Source organism: Salmo salar, chromosome 28, assembly GCF_965601325.2.
Source record: "Salmo salar chromosome 28, fSalSal1, whole genome shotgun sequence".
In the NCBI taxonomy this organism is placed as follows: Eukaryota; Metazoa; Chordata; class Actinopteri; order Salmoniformes; family Salmonidae; genus Salmo; species Salmo salar.
The window spans coordinates 26,310,316-26,337,107 of NC_138318.1; the positions used below are offsets into that span (position 1 = coordinate 26,310,316).

General features: G+C 43.3%; 1 protein-coding gene across 18 annotated transcripts in view; it reads right to left on the minus strand.

Moving 5' to 3' along the window:
• LOC106589744 (neurexin-1a) overlaps window positions 1-26,792 on the minus strand; it is a 517,413-nt gene that overhangs the window by 337,089 nt on the left and 153,532 nt on the right. For 13 of the 18 annotated variants that reach the window (XM_014180042.3, XM_014180038.3, XM_082970531.1 and 10 more), the window contains 3 exons: window positions 3,705-4,006; window positions 2,177-2,200; window positions 834-995 (listed from right to left, as the gene is read on the minus strand). In XM_014180042.3, coding sequence (XP_014035517.1) covers window positions 834-995; window positions 2,177-2,200; window positions 3,705-4,006 — 488 coding nt within the window. The remainder of the gene's footprint in view (window positions 1-833; window positions 996-2,176; window positions 2,201-3,704; window positions 4,007-26,792) is intronic. The other 5 variants (XM_045709960.2, XM_082970529.1, XM_045709958.2 and 2 more) reach the window with 1 other exon arrangement.

Consider the following 26,792-nt stretch of genomic DNA (forward strand, 5'->3'; position numbering starts at 1 on the left):
TGACAGTGAGGTGTACGGAGTGTTGGGACGGATTGGGAACTGACTTAGAACTCTGACTTAGAACTCTGACTTAGAACTTAAGGGTTCTGCAAACAGAACTCTCCTAGCCTCCTAAACTCCTAGCAGGATATCTCCTCCCCACCAGCTGAGGTATGTCAGTAAAGGCTATGGAGTGTTGAGTGCTGGGCTTCGTCCCAAATGGCACTCTATTCCATTTATAGTGTACTCTGGTCATTAACTATTTAGGAAATAGGGTGCCATTTTGGGACGCATCCCTGGAACTGGTCATGGAAATTCACCTGGCAGAGCTGCATGAAGCCTGGGGTGAATCCCACACAGAGGAGAAGGGGCTCTGGTGGGGTACAGTGGGGTGTGTGTTTGTGTGTGTGTGTGGGGGGGGGGGGGGGGGTCAGGATTAGGAGAACGAGTGTTTGTTTAAAGGGATACTCCAGGATTTTGGCAATAAGGCCCGTTATCTTCTTCCCTAGAGTCAGATGAACTTCTGGATACCTTTTGTACAGTATGTCTTTGTGTCCAGTGTTGGAGGTAGTTTTGTGAGCCAATGCTAATTAGAGTTAGCGCAGTGACTGAAAGTATATGAGTATCTACTAGCATGCAACAGTCCCTTAGAGATGATTAAAATAAAGAAAAGTGTGTCTGGAAGAGCAAGGACCTGTACCCAGTGATGTACTGTACACTCCACACTCCCTTCCCTGAGAATAGTGCACAGTGTTTGATGTGATGCCCACTCCCTAACCTGAGAGTATTGCACAGCGTTTGATGTGATGCCCACTCCTCTACCCTGAGAATAAGCACAGCGTGTTGGTGTTTACCTCTTTCAGGCAACCCATAAAGTTGTTGCTAACAGGTGATCCAGGCAGGTCAGCCGTGCTAGGACTCCCGCCAACATAGAAAAAGTCGTCGGAGCCTAGCATGGTGTAGTCTTCTTGAGTATACCCTGTGGTGGTCAGTATCCCATCCACGGATATAGTTACCTAGACAACAAAGCACAGGGAAAGGACACGCTATTCTCAGATAGCCTATCAGAGCTCTCAGTCCAGCGGCTTTCTGCCTCTGATATATAGTCTCTGAGTCTGTGATAGTATTGTTTTTCCTCTATAGATTTTTGGTAAAGATTATAGAAACCCATTTTCATGTCTGTTTTTTAATTTTTTTTCTTGTTTTTTTGGTTATTTTGTCCAGTTTAGGATTAGTAGTTTGAGATGTAGACTGCTAGCCCCCCAAGGAATTGATAAAGCTAGTTAGCTAGGAAGTTAGTTAGTTGCCCCAGACTAAGTGTGTTAGTAAGTTAGCCCCTACTGCAACTCAAAAGGAATTTCAGCAGACACAAAAATGGTGTTAGTAGAATGTTATCTAGGTTAGTTTCGCTAGGGTTACATATTAGTAAAAGTTAATAAGCAGTTTGTTTTCTAATAAAAAGAAAAGAACAGCGTGCGAGTGGGTTAGATATAGAAAGCAGCAAGCAAGTAGAAGCCACAACCACAGGATTTAGCGTAATACACAGAAATTAGTTTTTTCAGAAAGACAAAAGTAAGATGTTTTTGTCTTTTCTTTTTGCATGTGAGCACACAAAAAGAAATGTTCCCCAAGATGGTGTTAGTTAATAGGTTAAGGAAAAATTGTTTTGGTCTGACACTTTGCGCTTGTGTCGGATGTATGCAGAAGCGCATGATTGGTGGATCGTGCAAAAAAAATTCAAAGCACCAATGACAACGACAGCTGGACTGGACGAGTGGTTGGGAAGTGTGAGCATGTGCAGCATACAGCGCAGCATTCAGAATGCATGCCATGCAGAGTGAATGGGAAATAGAACACTGGCTGAGCCAATGAGCATCAGGCCAGCCAGGCAGGAGTCAGACATGGGTCCTCCTTTGTTAACCACTGCTTGATGCAAAAGGCTCGAAACGATGCTCCTAAAAACGTGATTGGACAGGAGACAGGAAGTAAAAATAACAGGAAGTGGTGAAAACCAACCAACGGATGAAAATATAGTCAAAATAAAAAGGTCAAAACGTAAGCAGAAAGAGTACCAACCGCAGTTCCCCCTTTTTTGTTAATGACGTCTACAGTAAGAAAAGATAGAAAAGAAACACACGGCAAACCCAAACTAAGAAACAATTAGAATGATATCTACCGAACAATGTAGTTTGTTTACCATAGCGTGTCCAATGCCTGAGTGCTTTGTGGAAAAGGGGGGAGAAAGGAAATTAAAAACTGTGAACAGAATAACGATAGTTACTCAAAAAAGAGATGATGGTTAACTACCAAAAGTTAGTACATTGCTGAGTTTGTTGTTGTTGTTGTTGTTAATAAACATTAAAAAAAGAGATTGGTTAGTAGTATGACACATTCCATGAATGACATGTTAGTTGTTGTTTTTCAAAGCATGTTAGTAACATAGAGTAAAAAAGGGCAAAATAAGTAATTTTTACAAGATAAAAAGCAGACTAAGAAAGACTAGCGAAAATGCCTCCACAAGTGGAAGTGAGCTAGCCAGCGTTGGATCGATTGGTGACTCCCTAGACCGGACTCGTAGACCGGACTGCCTGGGTAGGCATCAACAACCCCAACCCCCACCCCTCTGACACGGTATGATTGACAGACATCAAATGGTTCATAAGAGAGAATGCCTAAAGCGCATCAGTCGACCCTCTTTAACGAAAGTCTTTCAGATCTTTGGGTTAATTTGATACATTCTTTCATTATTAGGACCAGTTTAGGACCATCTACATGATTTTCAAGACCCGTTACGGACCAAGATTCCGACCGATCCCATCCGTTGGGACGTCGGTGGTCAGGAACTCATCTTACATTACTTTACCTCCATTTTGGTCTTATTGATGGACTTTAGGATCACTTTACTGTAATGAAACAAAGCAAAGACCCTGACACAGAATGAGAAGGAGAATGGAGATTGGATTCTCCCGTTGAGCATGCACTTTCATTATGCATTCTTAATGTTTTCACAATTAACTAAAATTTTAACATTACTGAAATCATCTCAATATTTATATATATATATATATATTTTTTTTTACTTTTTGTCAGTGTGGCGTTTCAAAACAAACAATTCTCTACTATCCGAGCAGGAACACATCTAGAGCGAGCTAGTGTGTTGGTAGAATGCCGTACGAGAGATCCTCAATAAAACCAGTATATTCTGTACTTCCAACTATATGTCATAAAGCAAACTGTGTCGCTTGTAAACTGTGTTGCTTTCATTTTTCTTAATTTTGCATTTTTTCTATTTTTGGGGGGTGTAACAGTTGAGCATGTGTTGAGCAGCCAAAGACCCAGAGGTCACCAACAACAAGGTTGATCCTCTAAAAGTAAATACATTATGTTCATTGTGGTCACAACTACAGTATAGAGGAATGGATGACTCAGAGATCAGCAACTCTGAACAAAGTGACACTCGGTATGCTATGTCGTTTTTCACATGGTCTTTCCGCTATTGATGCCTCTGATGAAAAACTATCACTGGTCTAGATATGTCCCTGCTCAAATGCAGCACCGCGTTCTTCATGTCTTACTGCAGATCAAATCATTATTACGATCAATCCAAATACTTATTCCAAATGGGTCAAAGTTATTTGATTGTAATAATCAAATTCAATCAAATTGGGCTCATCTAAATTTGTTTACTACTAATTCTCCATCGCAGTCACCCATTTTACTGTTACCTGACGTAGATTCCTTGTAACTTTGACATCATGCCAATCATTGTCATTGAATTTCCCATTGACAGGCTCCACCAGAGCTTCAAAGGCCCCAGACCCCAAATTAATGACCAGCGATACAGCTCCGTTTTTCAGGGCCAGGTTGACATAGTCTGCAGACTTCCCCGTGTGAAGCATCAGACCGTTCCTCTGTAACGTCTTGAAGGACAGGGTGATCTCGTCGCTGCTGCTCTGGATCGGGTTCAAGGACAGGTCGTAGCAGAAGAACTCGGATCCCTTGAAGGTCGCCACAAAGTCTTCTTTTCCTATTCGAGGACACAAAGATAAAGAGGGATTGAGTTTTACATAGAGGAAGGGAGGGAAGAAGAGCAACTCCTACATTCTGTCCACCTAGCTGTTCAGAAGGTATAGGAAGATTTCAAAAAGGTTAGGTTATAACAGTTCACATTCAGTTTGTACTTGACTGGGGGTGATAAGATGGGATGATATGGACATCTACAAAGACTGCTCTCCTAAGGACTGGCTGTACTGTACAGTACTTACCTGTGTACTTTTATTTGGTCCTCCAATGGGCTGCAGTACTGAAAACCATTAAAAACCTTGTGACCTGGTACCCATGGTGCCCCAAAAAGCAACAGGAAGCCTTGTCTCAAATCCTTACCTGTATCTCAAGTAGTGAGGACAAGGTAGTGTGGACAAGAAAGTGTACCAAGTTCACTGTGCATTTGCATTTGTTATGCATTTGCTGGAATTGTTTTATATTCCTCAAACTCAAACATGATTAAACCAATCTGAAGGCAAGGATTCTGTTACCAGAACCAATGGTTTGGTTTATGCTTCACACGTTGAAGAGGAAACCCTTCTAATGATACATCATAGTACAATACAATATTCTCTAATGATACATCATAGAACAATACAATATGCTTCAATGATACATCATAGTACAATACAAATATGCTCCAATGATACATCATAGTACAATATGCTTCAATGATACATCATAGTACAATACAAATATGTACCATTGCAGCTCAAATGTAAAACCTGAAAAACCATAATTCCATTCGTAAAAAAAAGCCTTAATTGTTTACATTACATTATCTGGCTCTACTGTGTTTGTGAATGGAAATGAAGTAATTGTATAATGGAGTATGTTTTCAGGGTATTACATTGTATTTATCCAGTCTTCTCTCTATTCATTAGCCTGAGTACAATTACACTTACTACAGAATGGGATGGGAGAGGGAGGGAGAAAGAAAGAGAGACAGAGACAGAGAGAAAAGAGAGAGGGGGGGGGTAGAAGAGACAAAGAGATATATTTCTGTTCTTTGTCGGATTCACCAAAGCTCCATAAAATCAGTCCAATTAATTTAGCTGCTACTCATTTTCAAGCCAATAAACCCATTTGAAAGCTGGCGGTTCACGGTTATGTTTTAGCCATAAAACATTACCTTCTCAGAGACAAGAGATGAGCTAAAAGAAGCCCCCATCCTCAGTGGACCCCAGGAAGAACCTTAGTTGTTGTCAAGGTGTCAGCTAATGGGGATCCAAATAAAGTATAGTGCTCAACTCTTTGAAGGGGCAGTATTGGGGATAGCAAGCGTCAGTAAGGGGAGGGACAATGGTAGGTCAACCAATAAACAAGCTATTTAAGAAGTGATCTGGGACCAGATAACAAGCTATTAAAATAACCATCCGACAATAAACCAACCACAACACAAATGAACCACAGTATTTATATACATATTACACACATAAACTATATATACATAAGTATGTGGACACCCCTTCAAATTATTGGATTCGATTATTTCAGCCACACCCGTTGTTGACAGATGTATAGAATCGAGCACACCGCCATGTAATCTCCATAGACAAACATTGGCAGGAGAATGGCCTTACAGAAGAGCTCAGTGACTTTCAATGTGGCACCGTCATAGGATGCCACCATCCCAACAAGTCAGTTTCTCAAATTTCTTCCCTGCTAGAGCTTCCCCGGTCAACTGTAAGTGATGTTATTGTGAAGTGGGAATGTCTAGGAACAACAAAGGCTCAGCCACAAAGTGGTAGGCCACACTAGCTCACAGAACAGGACTGCCAAGTGCTGAAGCACATATCGCATAAAAATCTTCTGTCCTCAGTTGCAACACTCACTACCCAGTTCCAAACTGCCTCTGGAAGCAACGTCAGCACAAGAACTGTTCGTCGGGAGCTTCATGAAATGGGTTTCCATGGCTGAGCAGCCGCACACAAGCCTAACATCACCATGCGCAATGCCAAGTGTCGGCTGGAGTGGTGTAAAGCTCGGTCTCCGGAGCAGTGGAAACGTGTTCTTTGGAGTGATTACGCTTCACCATCTGGCAGTCCAAAGGACAAATCTGGGTTTTGCAGATGCCAGGAGAACTCTACCTGCCCGAATGCATAGCAACTACTGTAAAGTTTGGTGGAGGAGGAATAATGGTCTGGAGCTGGTTTTCATGGTTCGGGCTAGGCCGCTTAGATCCAATGGAGAGAAATCTTAACGCCACAGCATACAATGACAATCTAGATAATTCTGTGCTTCCAAGTTTGTAGCAACAGTTTGGGGAAGGCAATTTTCTGTTTCAGGATGAAAATGCCCCCATGCACAAGGTGAGGCCCATACAGAAGTGTTTTGTCGAGATCCGTGTGGAAGAACATGACTGGCCTGCACAGAGCCCTGACTTCAACCCCACTGAACACCTTTGAGATGAATTGGAACGCCGACTGCGAGCCAGGTCTAATCGCCCTAATGTCTAATCAGTGCCGACATCACTAATGCTCTTGTGGCTGAATGGAAACAAGTCCCCGCAGCAATGTTCCAACATCTAGTTGAAAGTCTTCCCAGAAGACTGGATGCTGTTATAGTAACAAGGGGGGGACCAACACAATATTGATGTCCATGATTTTGGAATGAGATGTTTGACGAGTAGGTGTCCACATATTTTTGGTCATGTAGTGTATATTACACAGGTGCCCAAGCACAAATACATAGGCTACAGAAAGACAGACACACTCATCCGCACACCCGCTTACCTGCCCGCACACACGAAGTGTCTCTCCGGAGCAATTTGTCAGGTCATCAATCCCTCTTTAAAGGTACTATACTACTATCTTATACGGCACCTCTGAGAACACTGCAAGTGGCCGTAATTCAGCCTGACTGGAACACCTCTCCTCTGCTCTCTCTTTAAGCCTCTCTCTACCCCTGAGCCTCCATCCTCCATCAGTATGAGTGAGTGACAGTTGTCCTCCCCACACCCACCCATCTGCACAGACACACACAGACACACACACACACACACACACACACACACACACACACACACACACACACACACACACACACACACACACACACACACACACACACACACACACACACACACACACACACACACACACACACACACATCCTTCTCCCCCCTGTCAGTCCTGGACAACTTATCAGCCCCATCACTCCATGACCATTCATCTCCCCCCTCTCTCGTTCTCTCCTCATGCATTCCTCCCTCTGCTGCCTTTGGCTCAGACCTAACGATCAATACTGCTAAGCAGTGTGCTGTGATCTGAAGCACTGTGACTGTAACTGTGTGTGTGTGTGTGTGTGTGTGTGTGTGTGTGTGTGTGTGTGTGTGTGTGTGTGTGTGTGTGTGTGTGTGTGTGTGTGTGTGTGTGTGTGTGTGCGTGCGTGCGTGCGTGTGTGTAATGTGAGGCCTACCTGTTCAGAGTGAGGTACAGTACAGTAAGGAGACCAGTTGAGGTCAAGCATTTGAACGCACACGAGTGTATGTGTTAAACAACATTCCTTACCCTGTGTGACATTACATTGTTGCTGCAGATCGGTTTGTGGAAATACAGCTTCTTTCTTACATTCCTACTTCATTCTTCACAATAGAGTGACATTGGAGTTAAGATGGTTGACCCGGAGAAGATCTTTCAACAGTTGAGTTAAAGGGAGTAATTTCTCTGAAACACACCCATTGTCATTTAGGCACCTCTACATCTACTGTCACACAGCAAACTGCTCTGAAACTGGTTTTTATTGGCATCTACAGTACCTGTACAATACCCTGTACATTTCTATTGACTGCTGACTTCCTCCACCCCTCCAACCATCCTTTACCTACCCACCCCGCCATCCATCCTTTACCTACCCACCCCTCCATCCATACTTTACCTATCCACCCCTCCATCCATACTTTACCTACCCACCCCTCCATCCATAATTACCTACCCACCCCTCCATCCATACTTTACCTACCCACCCCTCCATCCATACTTTACCTACCCATCCCTCCATCCATACTTTACCTACCCACCCCTCCATCCATACTTTACCTACCCACCCATCCATCCATACTTTACCTACCTACCCACCCCTCCATCCATACTTTACCTACCCATCCCTCCATCCATACTCAACCTACACATTCCTCCATCCCTCCTTCCTCCACTGTCCATTCCTCCATCCCTTCACCTCTTCACCCATCCTCCTATCCACCTCTCCACCCTCCCTCCTCTCCACCCCTCCACCCATCCTCCTATCCACCTCTCCACCCTCCCTCCTCTCCACCCCTCCACCTTCCCTTCCCTCCTCTCCTCCTCTCCACCCCTCCACCCTCCCTCCTCTCTACCCCACCTCCTCTCCACCTCTCCACCCTTCCTCCTCTCCACCCTTCCTCCTCTCCACCTCTCCCTGAGTCATGTAGCTGAATTGGTACAGGGAGTGTAAGAGTCAGCCTAGTCAGCTTACTCACCCCATCTTCCTTGAGAATCAAAGGTAAAAGTACAAGATATAAACAGACTGATAGCTACGGTCCAAAAGGAAAGGTTCAAAATAACAACACACAGGTAGAAGGCTTCAAAAAGGGTAAGTTATTGTTTTGAGTTAGTTGACTCAACATCTTATTCTACAGGATTATTTATTTCACTATATTCTCAGTTCAATGAGCTACTAGGCTTCTCTCTTGCTCTCTCTACCCCTTCCCCCTCCATCTCTCTCCCTCTCTCCCCCTCCCCCTCCTCCCTCTCTTTAGCTCTCTCCCTCTCCTTATCTCAATTTCACTCTGCCTCCTCTCCCTGTCCCCCTCCTCTCTCTGCCCCTCCCCCTCTCCCTCCATCGCCCCTTCTCTCTCCCATCATCCTAATGATATCAATACTTACTAATCTCATAACCCTGACACCTAGTGACCCACAAGCACACATTAATTCAATCACAACTGTCGCCTCTGACACCCAATGTGATGTCTACGTGTTCCGAGTGAAATAGAGTGAGGACAGCAGTCGAGGTCAAGCATTTGTAAAACACCCACATGCCACCGTCACCCTCTCCTTAGGTACTTTAGGTTCATTGCCATGAGAATCTCTGAGATGAGACTAGAGATTGTGTCCCAAATGGCACCCTATTCCCTATATACAGTAGTGTTCTACTTTTGACCAGGGCTCCCTAAATAGTTTGTCTGAAAGGTGACCCTATTCCTTATATAGTGCACTACTTTTGATCAGGACCGATGGTAATGTCACGTCCTGACCATAGAGAGCTCTTATTTTCTATTGTAGAGTAGGTCAGGGCGTGACTGGGGGGTTTATCTAGTTTATTTATTTCTATGTTGGGTTCTAGTTTCTTTTTTCTATGTTGGGGTTTTTGTATGATTCCCAATTAGAGGCAGCTGGTCATCATTGTCTCTAATTGGGGATCATATTTAAGTAGTTGTTTTTCCCACCTGTTTCTGTGGGATATTATTTTGAGTTAGTGCATGTTACACCTCTGTCATCACGGTTGTTGTTTTGTTCATAGTTTATTGTATGTCTTGCTAAGTTTCACATATTAATAAAGATGTGGAACGATACTCACGCTGCGCCTTGGTCCTTCTCTACAAACATACGTGACAGAATATCCCACCCACGGACCAAGCAGCGTGCCCAGGAGGAGCAGGGATCCTGGGCATGGGAGGAAAGCCAGGAGTGGAGGACATCCTGGACTTGGGATGAAATAATGGCAGGAGACAAAAGCCTGCCATGGAAGCAGGCGGAAGCAGCGAGGGAGGTAAATCTGCGACGCCGGGGTTCGCGACCACGAAGACAGCCTGAAAGACAGACCGCTATTTTTTTGGGGGGGGTCACATGGGTTGGTTGGTGAAGCTGAGGGGTGAGTCTGAAAGTGAAGAGGAATATTGGGAGAGACTGAGCGAGGAGTACTGTGAGATAGTTGAGGGGGTGATGAGAGAGAGCTGTTGGTTTGGCGCAGTATGTACGGCATTTTCCCTGAGGAGCGTGTTAGCGGTCAGATGCCACCTGAGTCAGCTCCCCGTACTAATCCCGAGAAGTTTTTTAAAGTTCCGGTACAAATGAGGCCGGCTATACGTACCAGGTCTCCAGTGCGCCTTCACAGCCCAGTACGTCCTGTGCCAACTCGCCGTACTCACCGTGGGGAGCGTGTGACTGGTCAGGCACCATGTTTTGAGGGGATACGCACGGTGTCTCCTGTGCGCATTCACAGCCCAGTGCGTCCTGTGCCAGCGTCCCGCACTTGCCGGGCTAAAGTGAGCATCCAGCCAGGACGGATTGTGCCAGCTCTACGCTCCAGACCTCCAGTGCGCCTCCACAGCCCAGTATGTCCTGTGCCTGCTCCTCGCACTCTCCCTGAGGTGCGTGTGCCCAGTCAGGTACGTCCTGTGCCTGCTCCTCGCACTCGTCCTGAAGTGTGTGTCACCAATTTGGCGCCACCTGTGCCAGTTCCACGCACTAGGTCTCCAGTGCGCCTGCCCAGTCAGGTACGTCCTGTGCCTGCTCCTCACACTCTCCCTGAAGTGCGCCTGCCCAGTCAGGTACGTCCTGTGCCTGCTCCTTGCACTCGCCCTGAAGTGCGTGTCACCAGTCTGGCGCTACCTGTTCCAGCTCCACGCACCAGGCCTCCAGTGCGCCTTCCCAGTCCAGAGCTTCCGGCGACAGTTCCCAGTCCAGAGCTTCCGGCGACAGTTCCCAGTCCAGAGCTTCCGGCGACGTTTCACAGTCCGGAACCTCCTGAGACGGTCCACAGTCCGGAACCTCCTGAGACGGCTTACAGTCCGGAACCTCCTGAGACGCTTACAGTCCGGAACCTCCTGAGACGGCTTACAGTCCGGAACCTCCTGAGACGGCTTACAGTCCGGAACCTCCTGAGACGGCTTACAGTCGGGAGCCTCCAGCGACGGTCGGCTGTCCGGAGCCTCCAGCGGGGGTTCCCAGTCCGGAACCTTCTGTGGCGATCTACGGTCCGGAGTCCCCAGCAACGATCTATGGTCCGGAGTCTCCTGAGACGCTCCACGGTCTGAAACCTCCTGAGACGCTACACGATCTGGAACCTCCTGAGAGGGTCCACGGTCCGGAACCTTCAGCTCCATGGCCGGAGCCTTCCCCTGCGCCGATGCCCAGTCTGAGCACGGCATCCAGTCCAGCTCAAAGGCCAGAGTCTTCTTATGCGCTGGTGCCCAGTCTAGGCACAGCGTTCAGTCTGGGTCCATGGCTGGATCCAGGGGAAGAGCAGGTTCTTTGTCCCGCACCAGAGCCGCCCCTGATGCTGGCGGATCCGCGGGATGAGAAGGTTCGTCGTCCTGCACCAGAGCCGCCACCAACACTAGACATCCCCCCTAACCCTCCCTTTTGGTTTCAGGTTTTGCGGCCGGAGTCCGCACCTTTGGGGGGTGGTACTGTCATGTCCTGACCATAGAGAGCTATTATTTTCTATGGTAGAGTAGGTCAGGGTGTGACTGGGGGGTTTATCTAGTTTATTTATTTCTATGTTGGGTTCTAGTTTCTTTTTTCTATGTTGGGGTTTTTGTATGATTCCCAATTAGAGGCAGCTGGTCATCGTTGTCTCTAATTGGGGATCATATTTAAGTAGTTGTTTTTCCCACCTGTTTTTGTGGGATATTATTTTGAGTTAGTGCATGTTGCACCTCTGTCATCACGGTTTGTTGTTTTGTTCATAGTTTATTGTATGTCTTGCTAAGTTTCACATATTAATAAAGATGTGGAACGATACTCACGCTGCGCCTTGGTCCTTCTCTACAAACGTACGTGACAGGTAAAAAAATAGTGCACTACATAGGGAATAGGGTATAATTTCAGACAGACTAGCGTTTTATCACATTGATAAAGGCTAATCACTATCTAATAACCCATATCATTGTAGGTAGCAGTCACTATTCTCATTATGAACGCTTGGTTGGATTGGATCTAAGCCCTGTCGTACGGTACGGAGCATAGCACATATATAGATTGGGCCGTGCTTGTAAAATGACCTGCTCTTCAGGTTCTATTAGGGGTACGAGAAGTGTAATAGGCTTGGTAGTGTAGTAAAGGAGCAGGACAATGCAAAATGGGCCAGCATTCAGTCACTCTGCTGATCAATTGAAAATCTACTGGGAAAGAAGAAATCTGTGAAAATCTACTGGAAAAGAAGAAATCTGTGAAAATCTACAGGGAAAGAACAAATCTGTGAAAATCTACTGGAAAGAGGAAATGTGTTAAATCTGTACAAGTCGCCCTTTAGTGAAAGTGGGTAAGTGGCCCGAAATATCAAAATGGTCAAAACAAAACAGCAAGGAGAAGCCGTACTCAAGCCTTTACACCACACACATATACAACAGACACACATATACACACACACGCACACACACACTCATATGCACACACACGCACACACACACACACACACACACACACACACACACACACACACACACACGCACACACACGCATGCACACACACACACACACACACACTCATGTGCACAGCCATGCACATACACATGCACACAGGCAATTTACCCTCTCTACCCCTCAGTTGGAGTAATATTCAATCGTTCTGCTCCTTATTAATGTCTTAGAGACGCTTCTTATAGAGCCCATTACTGAAGCAGTACAGTGAATCTTCGTCACAGTATGTGTCTCTGTCTCTGCAGACTGGCACGGGAGGGAGTGTGTGTGTGTATGTGTATGTGTGTGTGTGTGTCTTTATGTGTGTGCGGAGGAGGAGGATGGGGTACTTATTTTTTTGTTGGGGCTAATCTCACTGTGTGGGGCTAAACTCACTGTGTGTCTGTCTGTGTGGGGCTAAACTCAACATGTATCTGTCTGTGTGGGGCTAAACTCATGATGTATATATCTGTGTGGGGCTAAACTCACCGTGTATCTGTCTGTGTGGGGCTAAACGTACTGTTTGCCAAGCTAGAACAGCATGAGGTCTGACAGTACTCAGCAGGTAGGGACACATTAAGACCGCTCACATGCTCTACCATGTCAAGGTGATGCTGGATAGAAGACAGTCACTGAGAGGCATGGGGAGATTTCTACCCATTTATTTATTTTACAGCTCTTCCACTTCAAACCTTCCTTCTCTCTCCCATCTCTCTCTCTTTCTGTTTCAATCTCTCTCACTTTCTGTTTCAATCTCTTTCTCTCTCTGTTTCAATCTCTCTCTCTCATTGCAGGACATAAACAATCAAGGCCCTTTTGAAAGGCTGTGATATGTATGGTAGATAATTAAAATGTGTTAATTGTGCAGTTTGATAACAGCTTGTCATTCCTTCAAGGTCACGTCTGTGTTTATTCACATAACACTTTCATATACATTTATAATAATCCTCAGGGACCATGCTTGAAGACTATTTTTTCGCAGCATTACTAATTGTGTGTGTGTGTGTGTGTGTGTGTTCGTGTGTGTATGCGTGCGTGTGTGTGTGTGTGAATAGACTATAAGTAGTCTCTGTCTGTTCTCTCCTGCCAGTGGGCCTTGAGTGGCACCAATAGGCAGACAGCTGTAGGAGTGAGCCTGTACATCCTCAGTCTAAACAGAGCTCTCTCTCATCCTGTCATGTTACAGAGCAGATCAGTGTCTTGTCCGGGATATTTATTTAGGGACATTACACGAAACATTTGACCACTGTTCTCCATCATATAAAGTCTAGATATCAGTAATGTATACAGAAGTTGTTTGTTCCAAAACAAAAAGCAATGAAAAGCAATTCATAGGATGTTGATAGAAAACAACAATTAGTCCCTTCCTGCATGGAGAGCTCTTTGATACTAAGGTCATAATTTGATCAAATACGCTTCAAAAGGATGCTAGTGCTTCAGAGGAACTTCTCTCTGTCATAATGTAAGAGGCTTAGGCTGGCTTTGCGACACTAACGTCCCTATCGTTTTAATAGGCTGTCAATCAGAGGAAGAACGAGAGAGAGAGAGCGAGAGAGAGAGCGAGAGAGGGTGAACTGCAAATGTCAGTCAAACACACACACACACACACACACACACACACACACACACACACACACACAATCACTCGCTTACTCACTCAGGTCAGCCTGCTTCTTTGTAAAAAACTCAAACATCACTCCTACCGTAACAATTCATTCATGGCTTTAATAGCCAAATACTGCTCCAATGCAACCTTTAAAATCTGATGAAGCTGCGAGAGCTACTTTAAAATATGTCCGCCTCTTTCTAGCAGCTAAACTCAGTGTGAACCCAGAAAGAGTCAGTCTGGCACAAAGAGCTCTATCTGGGGGTCCATGCTTCTTACACAGGCAGGCGGAGCGAAGGAGGCAGGAGGAGGAAAATAAGGGAAGGGATTTGAAAAGGTACCATTAAAGTGTGACTTAAGGGAGAGGAGAGATATGGAGTAGAGGAGAAATGTCTTACAGAGGAAGAGGAGGAGAGAGAGGGAGAGAGAGAGAGAGAGAGAGAGAGAGAATGAACTACAGGACAAAATACAAACCCTCCAACCCAAAAAGACCAGTGGTGTTGATGGTATCCTCAATGAAATTATAAAATATACAGACAACAAATTTGAATTGGCTATACACTTTAACATCACCCTTAGCTCTGGCATCTTCCCCAATTTTTGCAAACAAGGACTGATCACTCCAATCCACAAAAGAGGAGACACATTTGACCCCAATAACTACCGTGGGCTACACGTCAACAGCAACCTTGGGAAAATTGTCTGCATTATCATTAACAGTGTACTGAGCAAATGTCAAATTGGCTTTTTACCAAATTACCATACGACAGACCACGTATTCACCCTGCAGACCCTAATTGACAAACAAACAAACCAAAACAAAAGCAAAGTCTTCTTATGCTTTGTTAATAAAAAAAAAGGCCTTTGACTCAATTTGGCATGAGGGTCTGCAATACAAATTGATGGAAAGTGGTGTGGGGGAAAAACACACAACGTTATAAAATCCATGTACACAAACAACAAGTGTGCAATTAAAATTGGCAAAAAACTAACACATTTCTTTCCACAGGGCCGTGGCGTGAGACAGGGATGCAGCTTAAGCCCCACCCTCTTCAACATATACAGTATATTAACTTCCACAAAGCTGTGAACGATCTGAGAGACCCACTTTTGATAAACTCCCATATCTACTGGGTGAAATACAACAGTGTCCAATCACAGCAGCAAGATTTGTGACCTGTTGCCAGAAGAAAAGGTCAACCAATGAAGAACAAACACCATTGTAAATACAACCCCATATTTATGTTTATTTATTTTCTCTTTTGTACTTTCACTATTTGCACATTGTTACAACACTGTATATATATATATATATATGACATTTGACATTCTTTATTCCGTTGGAACTTCTGTGAGTGTTATGTTTACTGTACATTTTTATTGTTTATTTCACTTTTGTTTATTATCTACTTCACTTGCTTTGGCAATGTTAACATATGTTTCCCATGCCAATAAAGCCCTTGAATTGAATTGAATTGAAGAGAGAGAGAGAGAGAGAGAGAGAGAGAGAGAGAGAGAGAGAGAGAGAGAGAGAGAGAGAGAGAGAGAGAGAGAGAGAGAGAGAGAGAGAGAGAGAGAGAGAGATGATGCCTGACGGGGACGGGTGGGGGGGCTGTTTTGCAAAGAGGAAGTTGTAAGTACATAGAGGAGTCTGTCTATCTGTCTGGAATAGAGAGAGAAGTGGTTGTCATTGGATGAAGACACACATTATATTTTATGTCATAATAGTACACTGTTAAAATGGAAAGACTCAAAACCCCTTGATTGTGTAGTAAAACCATAGTAATGCACCTAAGTAGTGCACCTAACCTGAAATTGGTGTTTGGAGGGTGTTTGAAGGTAAACCCAATATAAGTGTTATGATACACACAAAGTGTTTTAAAACAGAGCAGATGTACTCAAACACCCAAAGTGGTTTTTCAATCTGAATATTAGTGTTTTTAAGAGGGTGTTGTGAAAACACTTTTTGGGGGTTTAAAAAAATGCAAATAGTTTATAGCCTAAATGTTGAATGATGACAAGGGCCTATGGATAATATTTTTGTGGAATTCCACCTTCATTTTTTCAATGCTTTATTTAGACAGCTTATTAACAGGAGGAGTCAGAGATGGGACAGGTGGATGCGGGAATTGAATCCGCAACTTCTGGGGCAGTAATATGTTACATTTCATTGGAATTTCATTGGAATTTTATACACTCAATCACACAGACACACTGTAAAAAGAAAATTCTGGGGTGAAGTGAAATTGATTAAAAAAGAAAAACAGACTCCGCATTGACTCCCCCTTTGACTCCCCCCAGACTCCCCCTTTGACTCCCCCAGGCTCCCCTTTGACTCCCCCCAGACTTCCCTTTGATTCCCCCCAGACTCCACTTTGACTCCCCCTTGGACTCCCCTTGGACTCCCCCCCCAGACTCCCCCTTACAGGCAAAATTATGTTTGATGATGAGACAACCCATTCCGACATTTCCAACTTGTAATGGTAGAAGCAAATATAGTATCCTGCAGTGCGTGCTGTAAAACCCCTGCAACGCTTGCTGTAAAACCCCTGCGACGCTTGCTGTAAAACCCCTGCGACGCTTGCTGTAAAACCCCTGCAATGCTTGCTGTAAAACCCCTGCAATGCTTGCTGTAAAACCTCTAGTTACGGCTGATGGATTGAGCACTGTGCTGGATGATGTTTTTCAATACTCCAGCAAAGTTCAGGTTTTGGGTCCTTCGCATTGGTGGCAGCTCAATTGCCACTAGTTTCGGTTTTACGAAGCACTTCATTTTAACACTGTAATAATGTTTGAGATGTCACGTCCTGGCCAGTATAAGGGTTAATTGTTATTGTAGTTTGGTCAGGACGTGGCAGAGGGTATTTGGTTTATGTGGTTCGGGATGGTGGTTTTTCTAAAAAGGGCATTTGATTTATGTATTCCGGGGTTTTTGGGCACTGTTCCTTGTTTATGTAATTCTATGTTTAGTCTAGGTAATCTGTTTCTATGTTGAGTTAATTGGGGTGGACTTCCAATTGAAGGCAGCTGTTTGGTGTTGCCTTTGATTGGAAGTCCTATATTAGTTGGGTGTGTTTGTCTGTGTATTTGTGGGAGATTGTTTCTTGTTTAGCGTGAGTGAGCCTAACAGGACTGTCTAGAAATCGTGAGTTCGTTTTTGTTATTTTGTATGTTCATTTTTGAGTTCATTAAATGTTCAAAATGAACTATCTCAACTCTGCTGCATATTGGTCCTCATTTTCCGACGATGATTTCGCCATATCGTCTGACGACGAAGAAATCCCTGACATGAGATCCCTAGTCGTATTAGGCACCTCTTAGTGTTTTTCTCAATATATGTACTTGTACTCGTTAGACACTCATTACATTTATGTAGTTATGTCGTTGAGCTGTTCTTGTCTATTAATGTTCTGTATTATGTAATGTTTCATGTTCTGTGTGGACCCTAGGAAGAGTAGCTGCTGCTTTTACAACAGCTAATGGGGATCCTAATAAAATACCAAATTAAAGAGACAATATTGAGATCTGTTTCTTATGACAAATGTTGATGTAAAATTAGAATTCCTTTCACAGATAAGTGTTGTTACGTTACAGTAGCGTCTTCCCCACAGAATTTATACCTGAAATAATAGATTATAAATTAAGGTAAATAATTGTTTCTATGAAATGTACTGAATGCACAGTTAACTGAAACGGTGTCAGAAATAATGGATTTTAATGAAGGTGTAGAAGTTATTCACTAACTTAATTGTTTCATATCAATTGTAATACATGTGCTACAGTGCAGAGTAAATATAAATGCTAAATGAATCTATTTTAGAATTCAAAACGCATCTAAGAAACGAGTGGATTTAATTGTTGATATGAGTTGGTAATAAATGCCCTACGTTGTTAATATGTGTTCATAATAGATGTGCTGTACTGATTAGGTCTGCTGTTCTGGTGTGAGTACTGATGAATAAACTGATAAATAAAAAACAATGCACAGTTACAATTTTCAAATAAACCATTGCAAAATCCAAATTATCAGTTCAAGAGAAAACTAGTGCTATAGCTAGCAAAGCCAAAGGAAAAGCCCAATCCATCTTCCTGGCAGTTTTGGCTGGATATCTGATCTCTCACTAATCTAGTACACACCCACTCTAACAAAGATGTGGGCAGTCAGTGTAAAGTCAGCAGCAGGATCCCACACAGTCTGTGGTCTCTCTCTAATTGGTCTACCCTCATCCAGGTGGCAAGGCAACCCTTCTCTGAAACCTCCCAGGAGCCCGCAGTAACAACACAGACAATTGGAGAGGGATTTAAATGCCTTTTTCAAAAGGGACCAGGGTTCACACACATAGGCAAACACACAAGGATATACTGTACATAGGTTTACACACATACACAAACAATACACGCACGCACGCACGCACGCCCCCCACCACACACAGAAAAATTCATTTTCTTGGATGCCCCCTTGATTCAAGGGGAGGACACAGCAATTATGAATTCAGGTGATATGCTTTATAAGATACTAACCCTTCTACCTTGAACCAAATGTGTACAGAATATGCCAATAATAAATACCACTCAATCAACCAATTATTTCAAGACGTACAGTAATCAATCTCAGAATAAACATATAGGGCCATTTAAACCAAGTCTTGGACTATGCAGAATATCCATTGTTCACCAGAGGAGGGGAGTGGTGGAGGAAAGAGAGGAACAAAAGGAAGTACAATCCACAGGAGGTACAATCCACAGGAGGTTCAATCAACAAATAACCATTGTCTTCCAAAAAGGGTTCTTAAGATCAAAATGGTTCTTCGTAGAACATTATCCCCCCGCAAAGAACCCTTTTAGAACCCTTTTTTCTAAGAGTGTAATTAAGATGAAATATATGCCGGAGATAAAAAAAAGGAGTCATTTATAACTGGGAAGCCAGAGGTATTAAACTAGGTCTCCATCCCAAGCATCCATATTTCCTATGGAGCCCATAGGGCCCTGGTCAAATGTAGTGTACTATAAAGGGAATAGGGAGACATTTAGGATGCAGTCCAGGTCTTGTTGCGCGGGCGCTGCACCATTGCCCATGCAACTAGAACATTCCCTGTATAGAGAGCTTAAATAACCCCACAAAAGGAGCGGCCTGAGGATTTGATGGTCCTGGCCCGAGACAGGACAGTCAATCTTCAGTCGATCCTGGGGAACCTCGCACCCATCAAACACAGGGAGGGGGAGAGAGTTACTCGGCTACCGTACATTACAGGTGCATCTGTCAAGACCTAGAGACTAAAAAACAGCTTCTATTACCAGAAGCAGCCATCACCAGCAGTCTACAAGGTGGTGCACACTCACAAAACACACAAGCTATCACACACACACACACACACACACACACACACACACACACACACACACACACACACACACACACACACACACCACTAAACCACTGGGAAATTCTCGACACAGCTCATTCTAATATTTCTACAACACTATATTGCATTTTAATTACACTGTTTATGCACACCACATATTATTGATTTATATACTGGATTCTTGACATAGCTCACTCTAATATACCATTCTTAGTATATTTTCTGTAAATGAATCCTGTGTACATTCGTACAGATTGCATTTGAAATACTGGTATAGATTGCTTTTGGATTACTGTTACAGTTCTGTTTGGGTTGCTAATTAGATTCGTTCCAACATTTCTTAATTTTTTATTTATTATTATTTGTATTATTATTTGTGTACTTGATTGACAATTTCCTGCATTGTTAGGAGCGAGTAACATAAGCATTCGCTGCACCCACTATAACATTTGCTAAACTTTGTATGCGACCTATAAACTTCAATTTTATTAATTTTGATTTTGAGAGGAAAGGAAGAGGGAGGGAAGGATAGAGAGGGAGAGAAGGATGGAGAGGGGGAGGGAGAGGAGGGCAGAGAGGGATGGAGGAAGAGGCAGAACCGCACTTCGATCAAACACAGGGAGGGGGTGGAGAGGGGGAGGGAGAGGAGGGCAGAGAGGCATGGAGGAAGGAGGGCAGCAAGATCACTCAAGGGTGACTTCGAAATTAGATGTCTATCCATTTCCTGAGGATGTCAGAAAATGCCTTCAAAACTGTCCACTAGGGGCAACAGTGAGCGCTATCGAAACAGAACGATACTGAGCAGGAGGATTCAACCCAGGGTGTCAAATACACTTAGGAATTTGACGTTTGAAGAAATATGGATAAACATCTAATTCTGCCGTGAGACTGTAAGAGCAAGTTGAGGAAGGAGAGAAGAGAGAGGCAGAGACTTGCTTACTGCTCAGGCTGAAGCAGAAACACAACAACTCAACAAGGTACTGAGCTAAATCTAACAGGACACTTCTCCTCTAGGTAAGGCAAGCTCCCCCAGGAAATCACACACCACACACACACACACACACACACACACACACGTCTGCAAACTTTTCTCCAACTACAGCATTATCATTTGCTTTCATTCCTCAACAGAATCACAACAGCATTACTGTGAAGTGGGACTGCACTAATCTGAATACCAAGATGCTGCTCCAGACAATGTATATATTATCTACACTTGTCCCAGATCTGTTTGTGGTCATGCCAAACTTGCACACATTATCTAGTTGGGAGTTTGGCTGTTCCTTAAACATCCCGTGGATATGTCCCACACAGTGGCTAGATTCCCTATACAGTACCTTTAGAAAGTATTCATACCCCTTCACTTGATTCACATTTTGTTGTGTCATGACTGTCCTGATCAGGTCAGGGTACAGGAGACCACCACCCTACAGATTATCTCCCAAACCCCCAACAGAGGAGGAGAGATCTAGGGGTCTGAAGATGTGGGGGGGTTTTATGACACCTCACGCCCATAATAAACCTTAGGCCACTGAGAAATTCCTTTGTCCTCTCACTATGGAGAACTGGCCTCAGAACATTAAACATGCAATAAAGGGACTTTGGAACAATGGTTTCCGTCAGCCACAATGGTGGTCATGACGAGAGGTGGAATATGAAAATGTATGTAACTTTTGAATTGTTATTAAAGGTTAAGAGATGACGTTATTATGAAAACATTGTACCTTTAAGAGTTTTCCCAGTATATGCCTGATGTTTATACATTGTACGTTGTGTGGAAAATATCCAAATCAAAGAGAATGTTTTGGTAAAGATGAGATGTGAAGGTAGTGTCTAAAATAGGATTTTAGTCAAATCTAGGCCTTGCCCCTTTACTTGGTCCGCCCAGAGAATTGCCCGAAAGGCGGTTACGCCCACTTCTGACCCAAGGGTATAAGACAGGAGAGTGAAGAATTAACATAGGAGACTAATTGACCCCAAGCTGCAGCGAAGGTCTAACAAAGTCAACGAACCCCAAAACGAAACACAAGGTTGAAGACAAATAAATCTTTTTCTACACGAGCTACGGACGAGTAGCTGTGTCTAAGCGGGTGAATTCAAGCCGAACCACCCAGCCTCCACTCTCCATTGAATCGTGATATATACACCGTTCGAGTCCGAAGCTGTGAGCTCTGAGCTACAGAGCAGACTGTCCTCAGAAGACCCCTTTCAGATCAAGGGCGAGGGATCAGACCACTTAGCCAAGAAGGACACTGACTTCGTGAGGACAACCAGAGAGTTGCGCCGGAGAAGCCTAAACGACACACGCGGAGCTTCCCACCTGAGACCTCCAACACGTAATTACATCATTATATTCTGACCCATAAGAGCGGCAGTTCGGGGCAAGGCTAGGTTTAAATAAGCATGGCTGACAAATGAACCCAAATGTATATTTCTCTCGTGTACTTTCTTGGTTTCTCTCTCTTTTAAATCCCCATTTTGGGTAACACGCGCCATAGTGTGTTGGCCCGTTATACTAAGTCCTAATCAATAGCTAGACTGTGTTTTGTGTATGTGTATTTTTATCATCATTTTAGCTTGCTAGTAAATAAATAATCAACTAAGATTGGTGTGGTAAACTCATTGGTGAAGCCCGGGTCCGTGCAGATTCCCGGATTATGCGACGTTCAGAATGAGACTGTAGAGGAAATTGATTAATTTAGCGACTGTTGTAAAATCGATATTCTGATATCCTTTGAGTTAATTTGGGAAATAGAAACTCAATCAAAATACTGTTCCCATGGTGCCCCAGGTTGATGAGTTTGCTTAATTGCTTAATTCATTTAATCACGCAATTATAAACCGTTAATCATTCGATGAGCAACAGTCGTCACATTAACTAATACAACGTCACGACAGTTGTTATAGCCTAAATTCAAAATGGATAAAATCTTTTTTTTCATACATCTACACACAATACCAAATAATGACCAAGTGAAAACATGTTTTTAGATTTTCTTTTTAAATGTATTAAAAATGAAATACAGAAATATCTAATTTACATAAGTATTCACACCCCTGAGTCAATACCCGTTAGAATCACCGTTGGCAGCAATTACAGCTGTGATCCTTTCTCGGTCAGGCTCTAAGAGCTGTGCACACCTGGATTGCACAATATTTGCACATTATTAGCTTTAAAATTCTTCAAGCTCTGTAAACTTGGTAGTTGATCATTGCTAGACAGCCATTTTCAAGTCTTGCCATTGACGTTAAAGCCGATTTAAGTCAAAACTGTAACTAGGCCACTCAGGAACATTTAATGTCATCTTGGTAAGCAACTGTGGTATATATTTGGCCTTGTGTTTTAGGTTATTGTCCTGCTGAACGGTGAATTAATCTCCCATCGTCTGATTGGAAAGCCGACTGAACCAGGTTTTCCTCTAGGATTTTGCTTAGATCCATTACGTTTATTTTTTATCCTGAAAAACTCCCCAGTCCTTAATGATTATTAGCATACCCATAACATGATGCAGCCACCACTATGCTTTAAAATATGGAGAGTGGTATTCAGTAATGTGTTGTATCGGATTTGCCCCTAACATAACACTTTGTATTCAGGATTAAAAGTGAATTGCTTTGCCACATTCACTGTACTATTACTTTAGTGCCTTGTTGCAAACAGGATGCAAGTTTTGGAATATTTTTATTCTGTACAAGCTTCCTTCTTTTCATTCTGTCAATTAGGTTAGTATTGTGGAGTAATTACAGTGTTGTTGATCCAACCCGTTTTCTTCTATCACCACCATTAAACTCTGTTTTAAAGTCACCATTGTCCTCATGGTGAAATCCCTGAGCAGTTTCTTTCCTCTCCGGCAACTGAGTTAGGAAGGGCGCATGTGTCTTTGTAGATACAGGGTGTATTGATACACCATCCAAAGTTTAATTAAAAACTTCACCATGCTCAAAGGGACATTTAATGTCTGGAAACCTCCCTAGTCTTTGTGGTTAAATCTGTGTTTGAAATTCACTGCTCGACTGAGGGACCTTACAGGTATGAGGTAGTCATTCAAAAAACATTTAAACACTATTATTGCACACAGAGTCCATGCAACTTATTATGTAACTTGTTAAGCACATTTTTACTGAACTTTTTTAGGCTTGCGATAATAAATGGTTTGAATACTTATTGACTCAGGAAATTAATTAAAAACATTATGGGGTATTGTGTGTAGGCCAGTGACCCAAAATCTACATTTAATCCATTTTAAATTCAGAATGTAACACAACAAATTTGAAAAACGTCAAGGGGTGTGAATAGGGGGAAACATACGGGGAAACAGACTTTTTCCATATTGGTGGCTGATACCATCAGACTACAGTGAACATTTCATCCCATGTAGGATCTGCACCTATTTTGCACAGTTCTGGCACAATATTGTGGAAACTGTCATCTTACTGAGGAATATACTGTATGTCTGAGCTGGACATCCAGAGTAAGCAAATTGAGACATTGCAGCGTATCCTGGATAGGTACCACCAAGACCTTTTCCTTTTCCACTCCTCAGCCTGGTCTTCGTGCCATCTCTGATTCACTGGCCAGGGCTGCCCTTCAGAGACCCCTCCCTAATGAAATCCCCTCTCCCCTCCCATCTCAACCACTCTTCCATTCTTACAGCCCCCCCCCTAGAGAATAAAGATAAAGGAGTAAGGACATTTTATGAGGAGTTGGAGGATGCCGCGGTTATCGACCCTGCATCCCGGTGGAGGCACGTCACAGTGCAAGGAAGCGGTCTTTGGTGAATGGGGCTGAAATGACTTTGGGGATCCCATCCTGCTGACCCCCCCCAGCAGGTCCTCCGTCCCTAATCTCCTGTCGGTCTTCAAACAGGCACAGAAAAGGCCGGACGTCAACGGCCACTCACCTTCCTCTAGCCATCATCATTGGTAGCTCCATGGTGAGGCACAGCTCGGTTCCTGGAGCTAAAACCCTGTGCTACCTGGGGGCTACAGTGAAGGATATCACATGATTTCTTCAGTCCGTCCTACATTAGTCCGTCCTACATCAGCAGCCAAGGGTAAATCAGAGCTGATGAAACAGGATTTTATTGAGCTGATCAACACCCTGAAAGGCTCTGAAAAGCAGCCGATTGTCTCTGGCCCCGTGGCATCGCAGGTTCGTGGCAGCGAAAGGTTCAGCAGGCTCTTAGCACTTCATATCTGGCTTAAAGACAACTACCACTTTGTTGGCAAAACTTTTTGGGGACAATTTCGACACTTTTTGGAAACAGAGGTGATGGACTCCACTCAAACCATCTAGGAGCCTGGACCCTCTCTTCACATTTCAAGGCCGCATTAAGATATTGACTCAGAGACAGTCTAAGCACCACTCAGGTAATACCTCCCATCCTTTCTAAGCGTTATCGTCATACTGTTTTCTATACTGCCAGGGGTGTTGTCAGTTGTAATCTTGTGTTCATTAATTTGAACTCCACTCTTAGATCTGCTATTGTTAGCACAAAAGAGAAGTCCATTGTGGTCTGCTCACCCAGTGCTATTAGTTGAAATGTGAAATGTTAATATTAAGTAGAGGGCTTGGGCTGACATACGATAGCAACCAAAGCCCATGTAGGTCAGTTTCTAACATTCCATCATTGGTTACTCTGAGAGTTCCTCATATTGACTTTGGCTGCAGCCACAGGGCCTACGGTGCCAACTTTGGAAAAGTGATTCCAATTTCTACTCTTTCATCTATTACTAATAGAGATAGACCATATGGGGCAGTTATATCAAATCAAATCAAAATCAAATGTATTTATATAGCCCTTCTTACATCAGCTGATATCTCAAAGTGCTGTACAGAAACCCAGCCTAAAACCCCAAACAGCAAGCAATGCAGGTGTAGAAGCACAATCTTATAGCCATACCAACTATATCAACCATCAGACAGGGCCTGCAACCATCTATCGAATGTAAGTTGTTTGAGTTGGAGACTCCATGTGACTTTAAAAATCGTAAAGGACTTGGGTTGATGCATCTGAACATGAGGAGCTTACTTCCTAAACTGGATTACATCAAGGTCTGGGCTATGCAGATTAATCTGGACATTCTGGTATTGACTGAAACGTGGATCTCTGAGGACATTCTGGACTCTGAAAGTAATATTGTGGGTTATAATGTGATTAGAGCTGATAGACAGGGTAGAGGTGATGTATCTAACTGTCATAGGGGTCTACCGTCCTCCTTCGGCAAACCTTTGTGCACTCGAGGAGTTAACTAGTTTGTTGTCTTCCTTTACTAAATCAGAATGTATTATCCTGGATGACCTAAATTATGATTGGGAAATGCAGGCTTCAGACAATCTAAATGACATGTGTAATGATCTAAACCTAACCCAGTTGGTGACTAAGCCTACACGGCCCAACCCTAAAGATCCTTCAAAGTCAACTCTGATTGGTCTTATTTTAACGAATACACCAGAGAAATATGTTTCTACTTGCGTCTTCGCCCAAGAAATTTGTGACAATTACCCAGTTGTTTGTGTTAGATGTGAGAGAATACAAAATCGAAGCATTGTGTCATCACAAAGAGGAACTTTAAAAATGTCAGTGAACAGGCTTTTTACATGATCTTTATTTTAATGACCTTGATTTTATTTTAGCTATCGCTGAACCTGATTTAGCTTTCAGCCTTTTTGCAGATGTCTTCAGTACTATTGTGGATAATCATACTCACTTCAAAAAAATTAAGGGTTAAAGGTAGGTTGAATGCCTGGTATACTCTGGAATTATCAGAAGTCATTCATAAAAGAGATCAAATCAAATTGTATTGGTCACATACACATATTTAGCAGTTAATGTGGGTGTAGCGAAAATGCTTGTGTTCCTAGCTCCATGCTTGGGTCAAGGCCAGGAACACAGGCTTAGACCCAAACTGGCAAGTTTTTAAGCAACTGAGGAATCCTTGTGTAAGACAAATCAGAAAGGCTAAATCTGATTATTATGTAACCGCTCTTTCAGGAATGTAATAGAAACCCGGCTAAATTCTGGAAAACTGTCAAATCCCTGGAGGGTTTTACCTCCTCTCTGCCACAACAAAATATTTCAAACATGGGCCTCATTACAGAAAAAAATGCCATCATTGATGCATTTAATCACCATTTTATCTCTTTGAAATAACTAAGCCTATTCACAATGATATTGGGCTGGATGCTGATAGGGAAAATTTGCTGAATGATCAGAGAAATTATAGCCAAAGCTTTTCTTTTAGGCTATTCACTAGAAAATAAGTCCTGGATGCTTTGCTAGCAATAGACAACAAGAAGTCCACAGAGACTGATCCCGGTCTGCTTAAGTGTGCAGCGCCCATCATTGTTGGCTCAATAACCCACATTTTTATTTAACATTGTTATCAGGAAATGTTCCAAAAGTTTGGAAATCAGCT